We start from the raw sequence: 14,928 nt of genomic DNA, 5'->3' as shown, positions 1-14,928 counted from the left end.
CAATCCTCTGAAATAGTCTGTGGTAATTTTTAGTCTCTACACTATTTCAATATAAGCTCCATTTTTAAACAGTTTTTAAAAATCGAGCATTGAAAAGTGTGATGAGACTTCTTTTTTCCAAATTAGAAGTTTAATTCAAATTTTCAATAGTTTATATATTTTCTCAAACCGTCTCAGATTTTCTCACTTTTTAGGGATTTTCTCTCAAAATATACAAAAATAGTAATATCAATACATGTGTCTAATATACTTTAAAACCATCGTGACAAAATTCAAAAACGAAGAGTTCTTCTCTCCAAATTTTTTTCAAAATCAAAAAAATGAGATAAAAAAGTACGTTTGGAAAATTCATTTTTAGCATTTTAGGAATTTTCTCACTTTTCTTCCAAATTGACATCCTTATGATTAATTGATAGGGTTGTTAGATTCCCGTATGGCATTCCAAACGGGAACCGCGGTTGGTTACCATGGATTTCCGTCACCGGTCACATTTTAAAGATTTTTAAAGCCTTATAAAAATATGCTTTGTAAATCATTTTTTGTAAATCGGCAAAAATTTGGTAATTTTCTTCAACTAATAAATCTGCGAATAGCATTTATAATACAAGAACAATCTTTTAAAATGCGTTTGATTCATTTTTGTATAATTTCATATAGGCACATATATTCTTCCGGGACTTTCCGTGATTTTACCGTAAAATCATTAGTTTACACCAATTTTTCCGTATTTTGAATAGTTTACTGCACTTTTTCCGTAAAATTGAGTTACGGGAATCCGCAAAATTTCCGGACCTCATTTTTCATAGAATATAATAATAATATTTGATAAAAAGATATATTATTTATATTTTTGATTTTTGAATTACGGAAAAAGTGAATTGTTAACTTGATTTTTTTATATGGTTAATTTTTCAAATGATATTATGAAGATCTAAAATATTAAAAGTAAAAAATTGAATTACGGAAAAAGTGAGGTCAAAAGTGAAATAAATTTGCAGAACAATTTTCATTGAAATAAGACATTGAGTATCACACTTTAGTGAATCAACATCTATAAGAATGAAGTGTTTTGAAGCTGAAATAATATTGAATAGAAATTAATTTTTTCTGAAATTTTGAATGAAATTATGGGAAATAAAAAAATTACTAAATATTGTATTCATACAAATATATTATTTTAAAGGAAAAATAGATGCTGATAGAAACGATGAAAAATTTTGAAAACTTTACAATTAATTTATGTTCGTTAACCACAGAGCTTGCAATCCAAAGCTCACGTTAGACTACAAGAGTCATGAAGTCTCATACTAAGGGATATCCAACATATATTTTAATAATCTAATGTTTGTGACAAATATTCAACATAAAATTAAGTTTTCGTTTCGTTACAAGGCATTCATACTTTGGAGATATCATATTTAATGTACAGAAAAGTTAATATTAAACAATACATGCTAAAGAATTAATAAATAAGATAATAAAATAAATTTATACGTAATTACTTTCATTTAATATGCTTTATGCTGTATAATATTGATTAAGAGGCATTAAAAGGTTCCATAGTCTGCTTTTATAGGCAAGATTTTTGATAAAAATTTAAAATTTTGAAAAATGATGAGAAAAGGAAAAAAAAGGTAAATGAGAGCAAGAGGAGGGAAAAAAGAAAAAGAAAAGAAAGGGAAGGGAAAAATAAAAGAAAGAAGGACATATAAAAATTTAGATGCGCATTCTTAATGCCGAGGCGGCTTGCCGCCGAGGCGCGATTTTTTTAGGCCTCTACGGTAACCCGGCAATGTTTTTTTAAATCTTGTACAGCCCTAGATTCCCGACGATAGGTGTCTTGGAAGATTTGCCTGGTGTCATCATAGTGTCTTTAAATCAAAAATTTTATTTTGGAGTTAGTTTTATTGATTTTTCAATAAAAAACATTTCTAAAACAAGAAAATAAAACGATAAAATATTTATATTTTATATAAGGATCTTATATATTTAAAATAAATATCATTTTATTTTTTTCATTGGTGTCTGTCAAACCATAATACACTATTCAAAAATTCAATGTGTCTTGCGGTTTCAAAAGACACATTCAAATTGAACGATAGCACAGACACTATTGAATTTTACCCATTGTATTTAGTTTTTACCCTTTTTATTTTTAAGAATTAATGACTGAAACAGCCGTTTTGCTATGACCTCAATCACTTTTATTTATTATTTTAAATATTATTTAATTTTATTATTTGAATAGGCCAACTTATATTTGAGAAGCTCAATTTGAGACCACTTAATACATTGAAATATCATAAATATTGAAATATTAAAAAGTGTATTTCAAAATATTGAAATTATAAAAATTTATAATACTGAAATTGAGACAAATTAATAAATTCAATGTGTTTTTTTTGAAATAACTCTCAAATATTATTTTTTTGTTTATTTAATGATGAATAAATATGATTGCTTTAGTCAATCATAAAAACTAATTTAAGTTTAAAATAATGAAAGGATAATTTGATCGTTTTTTAAAATACAATTATTTTTGATGATTTGCAAGAATCTTTGAAAAGAATATAATATAGGTTCTATTTTTGCAAAATTTATCCAAATCATTTATTACATAAATTACGATTAAAACTATGAAAGAACCAAAAAGTGTGTTTTGTGTTTTGTTGTTGCGTGTTGGATGCGGGATCCTGTTATTTCCGCAATCGACAAAAAATTTGGAAATTTAATTTCCGAAATCGAAATTATATTAATGTTTTTAATATTCTTATATCAAAAGGATTAAAGTTCATTAAGAGAAAAACAATTCTTCTTCTTCAATCTATTGGCGCATTTATTTCTACACGCCAATAAGGAAGGGAAAATTATAAGACACCATGGTGTCTTCAAAACGCTAATTTTTGATATTTTTAACAACCCTAATTAATTGAAAATAAATTTATCAGAATTTTAAAACTGTAAGAAAAATTTATTATCAAAAATTCAAGATGCAAAATATACGCGCAACTCTCTATAAAAACGTGGGATTGTTTAGTACGCTTGTTAGAAGGAAAGAAGGAAGGAGAAAATCACTTATGAAGCAAGTTGAAGGTTCTGTTGCTCCTTTCATTTATAATCCTCATGTTCCGTTCCCAAAAACCAAAGAAAAGGGAAAGAAAAACTCACAAAAGTCTTTGATGCCTGCTCAAATGGATGCATCATTAAGTATTTATGTAGCAATAATTCAAGGGACGAAAACTAATAAAGTAACGAAAGAGACATTAAGTTATTTAGATTTTTCAAATACTCATAATCTTAGATCATCATTTTTGAAGCCTCTCAAGACATTTGAAAATTTAAAAATTTTATCATTATCGAATACAGGGCTCAAACGCGTTCCAGGAACGATCCTTAAAATGCATGGAAGTCTAGAATATTTAGATTTATCATTTAATCGGATATCTGAAATTGCAACAAAATCAAAATGGACAAACCTAAAAGGATTGAATTTTAGTCACAACAATTTTGTAAGATGGCCAGATGCAATCACTCCTTCATTAATGCCAAAACTGGAATTCTTAGATATGTCTTTTAATACTTTCTTTGCAACTCTACCCCAAGAAATGACGTTTGAACAACTTAACCATCTAAATGTTGCATACTGCTCATTAATAAAATTCCCAATTTTTATTAGAAATTTATTATCATTAAAATCATTAGACATCAGTGGAAACCCTGAAATTATGCACTTTACGCTCCGTGAATTAGAACAAATATTATCCCTTCAAGTGATTAATTTACAAGGAATTACAATATTTACTACAGCATCAACAGCGCATTTCCCTCCTAAACTAATTATTACAAAATACTGTCCAAATTTCGATTCTCCAGCAATCGACAATGTTTTGTTTATCCAATAAAATTTGTTCTTTTCTTGTTTTTATTTTATGATAATACATGATTTAGTTTATTTACAAACAAACTAAAATATATGATAATATAATTTTTAACAATTACATGACTTTTTCTGATCTTTATTTTGATCTTGGGCGATATCAACAGAATCATGGCCTTTATCAAATGGGTTAATGTTTAAGTTGGCCGCAGCTTCGAATGGCTCTTTGATGCCTTCCATGTTTTTGGCCGATGTAATGAAAACTTGGGTATTGTTTAATCTCTTTTTCAAGAGGTCAGCAAAAGCTTCTGTATCTTTAGGATCATTCATATCGGATTTTGTAATCACATAGAAGATGTGGCAATTTGATTGCTCGGTCAGAACCTTTTCTTCCCATTCAATAGCAGAATTGATGTTGTTTTCATCACCAACTTCTAAACAAACTAAAGCAACGCTTGAGTCGCGATAGAAAATCTGTGAAATTGATGCGTAACGTTCTTGCCCAGCAGTATCCCATACTTGTAATCTTGAAGTAGTACCTTTCTTATTTTTAATCTCAAGATATGAATAAGATGGAGCAATTGTAGATTTCTGATCTGAGTTGAATTTTCCTTGAGAAATTGCAGATATCAGGGTAGTCTTACCAACACCAGAGTTACCAACAAGGATAACCTTTATCTCTGTCTTGTTAGTGGTTGGTATTTTTACACGTGACATTTTTGACAAAAAATTTCAGAGATCCACTTTCAACGATAAAAACGACGGCGAATCAGATTAAAAAAAGATTTCAGCAAAAGAGAAAAAACATAATGCATTTATATCGTTTAGTCAAAGAATTTTTCTTGCTTTTTTGGCTTGATCTTGGATGTAATGAATCTAAATGTACGAGCAAAGAAGCGTTTGCTCATTATCCATAGAGTTAAGACAAATCCAATTACGAAAGCAAGTATATTGATAAGAGATTCGGTAATATAAAAATGCGAAAATGTTATAAAGAATTGATTGGACCATATTTCGCCATGAACAGAAACTTTAACTGTATAGTGACCGGGAATTAGATCAGGAGCCTTACAAACAAGTTGATTTCCTATCACCGGACATTTAATAGCTTTATGATTGAATTTGCAATATAAATCATGTAGCGAACTATGTAAAAGCTTCTTAAAAGTAATATTAATCATTTGATTTTGATAATAAATTATTTTTGGTTCCAAGCGAACAATTTCTGGTAATTCATAATCACAGAATGTTCGACTACCTACGGTTCCTTGCATACAGACACATTTTTCATTTTTAATAAATCTTGCAAATTTATGGCATTTTGAATCAAGATATTTCGATTTCTCGCTTGACTTAGTAATTCCTTTTGTTTTAAGCTTATTTTTATTTGATGAAATGTCATTAGTTTGCTTTTTTAATTGATTTTCTTCTGTTTGCTTTGTATCATGATTAACATCATTTTCGGATTGAGGATTTTCTCTTGAATATATAATTTCTCTATTTAGTAACGCTTCAATAGTATTAAATTTATGATTTTTTGTTTTAAATTCGGAATAAGTGTCAAAAAGACTATTTCTATTGGGAGAAAAACCAATATCTTGAGAATACGCTATTAATATTAAGAATAGATTGATTTCTTTTGAAGTAAAACTTAAATTTGTCACTTTTTGAATGTTTTATCGAGAAATTTGCTTTTTTATTTTTCTTCGTAGAACTTATTTTATCAATTCCTCCTTGATTTGGTTCTGATATCATATAAATTTTCGCAATACATGGAAAGATATTGAAATTCATATCAATTTTCATAGCGATTAACCGATATTATATGATAATTGCAGTCCTCATATTATGGTTAATTAGAATTCATATAAGAATTTTGAATATAAAATGAGATTATTCTGTTTATTAATTGGTTAGCATTCAAAGTCCAAAATTATCATTGAAATCAAATTAATTTTTCATTTAGACCATTAATTCATAATAATATTATTTCCGAATGTGGCCAAAAAATCAACTAAAAAAATGAATTCGCTAAAGAAATTTGATATTTTCCCAAAGTATACAGATCCAGATGTCAAAGTTAAGACAAATGGCGGTGCTATTCTCTCTTTAATCGCCATGACACTTATGTCAATTCTTTTCCTTCACGAATTATATAGATTTATTTTCCCACGTATTTACGAGGATATTGCAGTTGACTCTTCAAGAGTTAGCCTTGCAAGAACAATGAACATCAATTTTAACATTTCAATTCAAGTTCCTTGCGGAAAATTATTTATTTCTGCTTATGATGCCGAAGGTAATGCACAATCTACAGACGTCAATGATATCAAGCAACAAAGAATTGATGAGAATGGCTTTGCAATCGACAGCGTAAATTGGATACGTCTAAAACGCGCTGCAAAGAGCAAAAAGCAAAAGAAAGAGCAACCACAACAATACTGCGGCAAATGCTATGGCGCTCTCCCACAAGGAAAATGCTGCAATTCATGCGAAGATGTAATCAACGCTTTTAAGGCCAAAGGCTGGGGCATTGATGGCATTGATCGCTGGCAACAGTGCATAGATGAAGGATACGCAGATCTTGGCAAGGAAAGCTGCAACGTTTATGGAGATATCAACGTTGCTCACATTTCTGGCTTCCTTTACTTTGCTCTTGAAGATTACAAGGTCGGTGATAAACATCCAAAGGATATCTCTCGTCTTTCTCACAAATACAACCTCACACACACGATTAATTACTTAGAATTCGGACCAAGAGTTTCCCATGAGCCAGGACCACTCGATGGACTTACAGTTCTTCAAGAAGAACCAGGTTTGATGCAATATAACTACGATCTTGAAGTTGTTCCTACAAAATGGTTCTCAAGTCGTGGTTTCCCAGTATCAACATACAAATTCCACCCAATGATTACACAAAAGAACTTCACAGAGAAAGTAAATCGCGGAGTTCCCGGAATTTTCTTGAATTATAATCTCGCCCCAATTTCCCTTGTCCAATACGAAGTTATCTCTTCTCCATGGAAGTTAATAACCTCAGTTTGCGCTATTGTTGGTGGCTGCTTCACTTGTGTCTCGCTTGCAGACCAAATTTTCTTTAGAACACTTTCTTCGATTGAAGGAAAGAGACAAATCGGAAAAGCTGAATAAATACACTGTACTGATTTCATACAAAATGCATTTTACTTTTTTATAAAAATAATTTTTTGAAATATTTTGTTTCTGCTGAATTTGATATATCAAACAAAAAGGATAAGCCACTTACAGTTCCTCTCGTTTATGCATCTAAATATATTAAACTTGAAATTTGATTATTTATCTTCTCTTAATTGAACTAAATATATGTGGATATACTACGCATATTTATGCATCAGAAGATTTATGTATTTATCTAATCCAATATCATACATCCCTATTAGATATGATGAAAAAGTAAAAGTGAAAATTGGATTTACTCCGCTCATTGGTGCAACAGAATATTTTTATCTCATGGCAGGAAAATATCATTTTTTATCTGTACTAGATAAATTTTGTTAAAGCATTTTTATCCCAGTTTTCAAAGTTTCTTTTTTTACAAGATCTAATTGTTCTGATTTTGAAAATATCATTGAATTTACCCATCAAGTAGAATTTCATTACAAAATAAATCCTAAGTTCTGTCAACACAAGCTGCGAAAATAAAAATTCCGATAAATGAAATATAGATTTTAATATCTTTTGCAATACAAAGGCGCCAAATCTATGATTAGACTGCCATGATCCTACACAATACATATATAATTAATGATTTATCAAATTAAGATTATTTGATCATATGAGAAATGCCTTATTTTCAAACTTTGTGTTCACACTGTCAAACTTTGCTGACATAATCTACTCATCTTAGAAATCAATATAGTTTATTTATAGATCCGACCCATTTGGATATTTCAAAATTTTGATTTGAAATTTAGAAGATCAAAGATAAGCAGATTAAAAAAAATATTAAAAAATACAAGTATGAATAAACGAAGGATTTAGTTAGATTCATAAGGGTTCTGAACTGGGGATGGTGAGTATTGAACATAAACTGGAGCTTGAGAAGCTGATGGAATTCCGTACTTAACAGTTACTTCTTGCTGCTTTGGAGGAGCTGGAACTGGTGATTTGGCTGGAGCAGGAGCTGGAGAAACGACTGGTTTCTGTTGCTTTGGAGCAGCTGGTTGTGGTTGAGCTTGGAAGTGCTGTGGAACCTGATACTGGTACTGGTAGCCAGCCTGTGGAGCTGGAATTACGTAGATAACTGGGCGTTGTGGAATTTGGATATTTCCTGGATAATCGTTAAGAAGGTGAACTTGGTTAGATGGCTGAGTTGGAGGAGCTCCATAGTGGACTGGTGGAATGTTCTGTTCTTCATCATTTCTGCCATAATAGCAGCGATAAATACGATAAAGAACGTAAACTGTAAGGATGAAGAAACCAAATCCAACAATACCAGCAAATAAGCAGATAAGGAGTGGGTCTCCATTAAGTGGAATTCCGAGGTCATTATCGTATTTTCTTGTGTTGTTCTTTTTAGTCTTGTTTGCATAGCCTTGTGTTTGATTCTTTGGAGCTGGTTTTGGTGCTGGTGATGGTTTGGAATGATCTGGCTCCTCAGGCTTTGGAGATGGTTTTGGACATCTGTCTTTGTGATGACGATTTGGAAGTAAAAATGATGGCTTTTCGCATTCCTTGTGTTGATGACGGTCATCGCCTCTGAAACGCCTGGATTCCGCGAGTGCTAAGAAGATTAAAAACATCAAATTTTTGAATCTGACAATCCGATAATTTGCATGTAAACTATTCAAAACATGGGATTACGAAAACCTCCATCATTTAGTACGCGCTCTATTATCTAATTGTGAGCTAAATTATAAATTCTCTCAGATTTATTGAGATAAAAAATTTTGATGGTATTTTACCAGAAATAATTTCTGTGTATCTTGCACTAATATTAATCGACCGAAATTTTTGAATAACGAATGACATAGAATTTCAAAATTTTCATTAATTTATCTTGTTTTTGCTTGCATTGCTTCAAATTGGGGTGAATTAGATAGAAATTCATTATCATTTTGGAAAATATGGCTTAAAATGAATTTGGCAATTATTCAATTGCGAGATGTTGTAATTAGGCATATCGTTAGGTCCAAGCACAACACAACTATCATTTGGCTTGAACTAAGTGAGCTTATTTTAACTATGATTGTGATGAATCACAAGGCAAAGAATACGTTCAGCGAATGTAATTCCTGGTCATGACATACAAAGTTGCAAGCGTCTAATTTGTATGTAACCATTATTTATCGAAATCGTGTCTAATTGTTTGCTTTTAGTGATTTATCCAAATTTCAAAAATTTTTAAAAATGTGCTATTAAAAACAAAGCTAGTTCTTTTCGATTTTTTTTTGTAAATTTTTATCCCAAGATTTGAATTTGATTTAAATTAATTGGAATTAAAACACTGCTCATACTAGTATATAGCAAAAATTTTGTCCTTTGCAATTTTTAATTCAAATGATCCGAAAATTAGGGAGAATAATCTTTGGTTGATGTAGAATAATATTCTGTAGTTTTAACATTAAGCATAAAATTTTGTAAATCTTTCAATTTAAATTAAATTTTTATCAGTAATAATCTTAATTAAATCTCATACAATCTAGCCTAGTTCATTATTTTAATTTGATTTTGTCACATCTTCACAAAAATTGAAATGATATTCGAATGTTCAGATTCATATCTGGCCTTTTAATTTTAAAGAATTCCGGAATCAATTCTGATGTATAAATTGATTTTTGAAAATGTCCATCTGATATAAACAGTAATCAAATTGAAATAATTGAATCAGCAATCTGTCAAAAAAAGTAGATTGAATAAAAGAATGGCTCGTTCAAGGGTCTTTTCTAAAGCAACCTTATATATTCCAAAAGACGAAGAACTGTTTGATGCAAAGATTCCATCAGAAATGTCTAATTTTACCGATCTGTTTAACATCAATCCAAAAGAAACAATTTCTAATCTTCGAAGCACATATAGAAAATTCGCGGATCCCTATTATCTTGCAAGAGTCTTAAGCACATCACAAGGCATGTCTTTGTACAGACGCTCAGATATTCTTTTTAATCCTGCATTTCAACCCGAGCCGTTACTGTTTTTCTTCTTTACTTCGCTGAATACGGAGTTCACAACAGTTATAGAATCGGCATCCGTCTTTTTCTCGCTTTTTTCCTTTCCAAACAACGAATTTTTATTGGATTTAATTTTTGAAAAATTCGCAGAAGCATATTTATCTAAGAATTAAAACAGCCATTATAGGAAGAATCAAGTTATTGCGATTTCTGTTGCTTTTGTTCTATTCTGTGCAAAATCAACACCTGCATCTCTGATTTCTCCAGATGAGTTTAAATCATATTTCGCAAAATCATTGCTTTCGGATGAAGATATCTTCCTTATCTACTCGGCTATTACTAACTGTCCTCTTTCTGTCAGATATACATTTGGAACATACTATGGTGTTCCAATACTTGAACGGTCATCCCAAATCTCAATTAAGAAGACTTTATTCAAACTTAGTAAGAATATTTATCTGAAAACTTCGGGATATTGGCTCGGAATTTTTTCTGATCAAAAATATCAAAATCTCAGGCTCAAAATATTACTTTACAACATCACAGCTAATGTTCATGAGAACGATGACCTTTTCGATCTTGATATTACTAATAATTCGAATTCAAAGTTAATTATCGGTTCAAACAAGGCATATGATGGACCAAAGTATACAATAACAGGAAGCTCCTCTGAAGAACTTTCTGATTGGGCTTCTCTTTTGAATTATATTTCTTTCCTATGCACAACCCACGGAGTTATCAACAACACCGTTGCAAAGGGTGATATCAAAGCCGAATTCTAAGATTTGGCTCTGTTCGCGCGGATTTTTTTATTTTTTTTCCTCCATTACAACGCATAATTAAATTGTTTGGAGGAATGTATATATATACATGTTTAATTTAGATCTTATTTAAAACTCTATTCGTATATCAAGTTTACAACTTTTTCAATTTTTTTTTACAATTTCTCAGAATTATTCAAACTCAATTCCTAAGTATTTTGTGAGGAGAAAAAAAATTATCAAGGGTGCACTGTAATCGGTTTGACACTCCCACTTTTTTTCCTTGGTTTCGAGATATTTTTCCATGATTTTTATGGATATGATATATAGTCATATAGCGATATATGATCAATCAAAATATTTACTAAATATTTACTCAATATGGAAATATATGAAAAAAAAGTTTAGCCTTAAACCCCAATTGATCGAAATTGAGGGCTTTGGCAAACCGACTCCAGTGCAACCTCATTTTTTTTTAAATTGATCGTACCTGTTATAATTTATCTCTGTGCTTCCCAAGAAAGATTTCACCTTGCACATGTTTCTGCTTACAAATTCAGACTTATAAATTCTAAATAAATCTTAATGTTGATTAGCATCATGAATTTTTAAATTTCTTTTCATGATTTTGAAAAGCAATGTTGTTTCTACATATTTTCGCGCTTAAACATCTCAGTATTGATTCAAATTACATCTCCAAAATTTCATAACTGTTCCAGATTCCTCCAGGACTTACTAAGAGTCAAAAAACATCATTCTAATTTAACATATATAGAAAGTTTTATAAAATATATAGAAAAAAATTATAATTTAAAATTGATCAATGTCGACATCTTCTGAGGAAACCGAGAACGATTCACCTGAGTCTTCCAATGGTTCACCTTCATCAAACACAACATCATCCGAGCTTATATCAACAGTCTCACCGGAATCCTCTTTTTCAGGGTAGTCTTCTTCGACTTGTTCAATAGAATCCTCTTCTTTCTCGACAACTGGTGGGATGCATACGATAATGATAATTAATACAATTATCAATACCAACACCAACACACATGCGATTATAACAACTACGACCCATTTCCTGTCAACAAGAATCTCAAATTTGGATGATGAACCATCTTGACCAAATTGGGCCTTTGAGTTGACGAGAATCTTATTTTCATCGGTTGATTCGAGTCCTGCTCTATCAATTGCCTTGATTGAAAGCTTGTACTCGTTATCCTGCATGTCCTCAGGGATTGTAATGTTTACATGATGACTTACAAATTCTTGTTGTGTAGCATCTTTTTCAAAAAGAACGTATTCTTTCGAGTAAGAATCTTCACGACTAATTACAAGGTAGACAGAAACAGTATCACCAGGATCTAAGTCTTTGACATCAAAATCAATTGTGACTGTATCATTTTGTTTCACTGTCTTGATGTTCTTATTAAGAACAGTAATTGGTGGATGATCGACAATTGTAATGTCTCCATTTGTTGTGTTAGAGAGGCCACTATCATCTTCTGCAATGATTGTGAATGGAATTGTTCCATTTGGCTGATTTCCTGGAACTGTATATGTGTAGTTAAGTTTGACATCTTCAGCTGGAGATGTAACATTTCCTACGAAGATCTTTTCCCCACTATCGATCTTGATGTAAACACTGACTGTTTCATCTGGATCTGGATTTGTAACTGAGAAGTAAATTGTTACATTATCGTATGGCTTGGAGTTTCCATCATTGCTCTTACCTTCGTATTTAACTGATGGATTGGAGAGTATGTAAATCTGATGTTCTAATTCATTCGAAACCAATCCTTGGGAATCAATAGCTTTGAGATGAACTAAATCTTCTCCTGACTTTGATTCTTCTGGAATCACAACCTTCAATGTTGTTTCTCTTGCTGTTGTTGTTGTTGGAACATGGTTTTCATCTTTGAAAGCTGCAGAACTAATGTCACCAGTAAATGTAACGTAATCATTGATATCTTCATCAAGTAATTTGAAAGTTAATGTAATTTCATCACCTCTCTTGTATTTATTGGCTGCAATGGAAAGATCTGAAATTACTGGCGCAACTCTGACTTTGACAGCAACAGTTGGTTTGTTCGAATCAAAACCAAATTTGTCAACAGCAGATATTTCGGCTGTTAAATCACCAATAGGAACATTATCTAAAGGAATAGAGAATGGTGTTGTTTCTCCTGCGGATTGAACTGTCTTACTATTAGTTAAATCACCAAACTTAATTGTGATTGTAAATTCATCATTAGAGTCTGGATCGACAATGTTTCCTTTGACAACAACAGACTCGCCACGAGAAAAGAATGGTTTTTCTGGACTAAGATCTTGAACCTTTGGAGGAATTCTGACCTGTACAACAAATGGTGATGGCTGAGATGTAAGCGAATGGCTATCTGTGACCTTGAAAGTGATTGTGAAATCACCTGTAGTAGCAGTTTCTGAGATTGGGATGTCGAAAGTTCCTTCTCTGTCTGCTGTTTGAAGAGCTGGCAATGATGTGAATTCGGTGTCTGACTGACGTTTGTAATAAACTGTCAGTTGATCATTTGAGTCTAAATCCTGGATGGATACTTTAATCTTGATCGTGTTAGATGGTGAAACATATTGTTGGTCAACAGTTTGGACAGATGTAATAACTGGGATGAAATACAATGGCTTAGAAAGATCGACTTGATTAGAATCTAAACTGTATAAGTCAACACCTGTGACGGTGATGGAGAGTGTTCCAATTGCATATTCTTGTTTAACAGGAACATTAAAAGAGAAACTCTTATCAGTTCCATTAGCTAATACTGTTGTTGTATAATGATCATTGTTGACATTTAATGTAATTGTAACAACATCATCTTCGTCTTCATCTGTTGCTTTGCCGTGAATAATAATATTGTCACCATGAACAAATGATTCTTTGGTTGGTATCTCATCAATTGTGATTGTTGGCTTAAAGTGGAGAGGAACATCAATAGATTTTTCGTCAGAAAAGCCATATGAATCTGTAACACGTATCATGTATTTAAGCGGGCTAGATGAAGAATTTTCTGGAATAGTGATTGATGGCAACCTTATACTATTAGATGCTGAAACACCTTCACTGAGTGTTGTATATTCAGATGCACTTTCAAGACGATATTCGATCTTCTCAGAATCAGATTGATCTTGGTCGCTAATGCTGATAGTTGCAATGAACGATTCACCTGGAAGATAATATAATTTGTCAATAGAATCAATAGTGAGTTGTGGTTTTTCCCTAATGTAGAATTTCAGGAATTTATCTGTGTTAGATTCAAAATCATTCGAATCTACAAGCATGACATATATTTTATGCTCACCTAAAGTGCGTTCACTTGGTAAATCACATGTAAGAGTGAGTGTTCCAGTTGAAGATGTAATATGGAAAGTTTCATTGTATTGTGTGTAATTAGCAGCATCATCAATCTTATAGAAGGCAGTAATATTATCTGTTGCATCGAGATCAGTATATGAAATTCCAAATGTTATAGAATTTGATGATTTCAAGATGTTGCTGCTTTCAGTTGTCACATTCTCAACAACTGGTGGAGCTCTGACTGGAATTTTCTGGGCTGTACGTCTTGTTTGTCCAATTATTACATCTTTATATGTTGAGTATCCCCCCAAATAATAATCTCCGGCGATTGAACGGGCCGTAATTTGGTGATCAAAATAAACTACATTAATATCCATTTCCTTTTGAATCTCCTCACTAGACCATGTAGCATTAAACTTTGAACCATTAATATATATTGTAATTAATATCCGGGTCTATTTGCCACATTTTGATATGCAGAGTAAAGTTTTGGTTAATTCGAAGTTTGTTTGGGTAAGGTGCTCGGAAAAGGGTTATAGGCTTATTTCTAACCTCTACTGTGAAGTTCAAATAGTTTGAAAATGCAAAGTTAGTCCTATCCCATATAGACATATTAATGAAGCCAGTTGGTGTGTCACTTTTAAGTTGGTAATAGTCCCATACAGGAAAGTCTTTCAATTGATGCGCCATAGCTGGAATGAGTTGACTACGTAGTGCCTGATATTTTAATTTTCTAAAAAATTCCGAATTATTTAATGTTTTTGGTACGTATTCGGTCTGTCCAGTATCTTTATTATATATCTTTTCATG

General features: G+C 31.6%; 5 protein-coding genes and 1 pseudogene across 6 annotated transcripts, besides 2 other annotated features; 3 read left to right on the top strand and 3 right to left on the bottom strand.

Moving 5' to 3' along the window:
* The first annotated feature begins 1,629 nt into the window (after positions 1–1,629).
* Positions 1,630–1,822: a mobile genetic element.
* Positions 1,823–2,976: 1,154 nt separating this feature from the next.
* On the top strand, positions 2,977–3,955 carry TVAGG3_0506060 (uncharacterized protein; the record flags this gene model as incomplete). Its single annotated transcript, XM_001313961.1, has 1 exon — positions 2,991–3,902. The coding sequence occupies one exon, from the start codon at positions 2,991–2,993 to the stop codon at positions 3,900–3,902; it is 912 nt and encodes a 303-aa protein (XP_001313966.1).
* A 33-nt stretch (positions 3,956–3,988) lies between these two features.
* On the bottom strand, positions 3,989–4,594 carry TVAGG3_0506050 (GTPase protein; the record flags this gene model as incomplete). Its single annotated transcript, XM_001313960.1, has 1 exon — positions 3,989–4,594. The coding sequence occupies one exon, from the start codon at positions 4,592–4,594 to the stop codon at positions 3,989–3,991; it is 606 nt and encodes a 201-aa protein (XP_001313965.1).
* A 1,278-nt stretch (positions 4,595–5,872) lies between these two features.
* TVAGG3_0506040 (vesicle-mediated transport) lies at positions 5,873–7,057 on the top strand (the record flags this gene model as incomplete). The annotated part of the gene is made up of 1 exon (XM_001313959.1): positions 5,900–7,027. The coding sequence occupies one exon, from the start codon at positions 5,900–5,902 to the stop codon at positions 7,025–7,027; it is 1,128 nt and encodes a 375-aa protein (XP_001313964.1).
* A 738-nt stretch (positions 7,058–7,795) lies between these two features.
* TVAGG3_0506030 (uncharacterized protein) lies at positions 7,796–9,270 on the bottom strand (the record flags this gene model as incomplete). The annotated part of the gene is made up of 1 exon (XM_001313958.2): positions 7,894–8,658. One exon carries the CDS (start codon positions 8,656–8,658, stop codon positions 7,894–7,896), a length of 765 nt encoding a protein of 254 aa, XP_001313963.1.
* Positions 9,271–9,773: 503 nt separating this feature from the next.
* Positions 9,774–10,963, top strand: TVAGG3_0506020 (annotated as a pseudogene). Its single transcript has one exon — positions 9,780–10,808. A coding segment is annotated over exon 1 (1,029 nt).
* A 68-nt stretch (positions 10,964–11,031) lies between these two features.
* Positions 11,032–11,252: a mobile genetic element.
* Positions 11,253–11,597: 345 nt separating this feature from the next.
* TVAGG3_0506000 (immunoglobulins domain-containing protein) lies at positions 11,598–14,495 on the bottom strand (the record flags this gene model as incomplete). Its single annotated transcript, XM_001313957.1, has 1 exon — positions 11,598–14,495. One exon carries the CDS (start codon positions 14,493–14,495, stop codon positions 11,598–11,600), a length of 2,898 nt encoding a protein of 965 aa, XP_001313962.1.
* Between the last annotated feature and the right edge of the window lie 433 nt (positions 14,496–14,928).

This window comes from Trichomonas vaginalis, chromosome II (assembly GCF_026262505.1).
Source record: "Trichomonas vaginalis G3 chromosome II, whole genome shotgun sequence".
NCBI lineage: Eukaryota > Parabasalia > Trichomonadida > Trichomonadidae > Trichomonas > Trichomonas vaginalis.
Note: the sequence above shows the minus strand (reverse complement) of the source record. Positions and strands in the feature narration are given on the sequence as shown.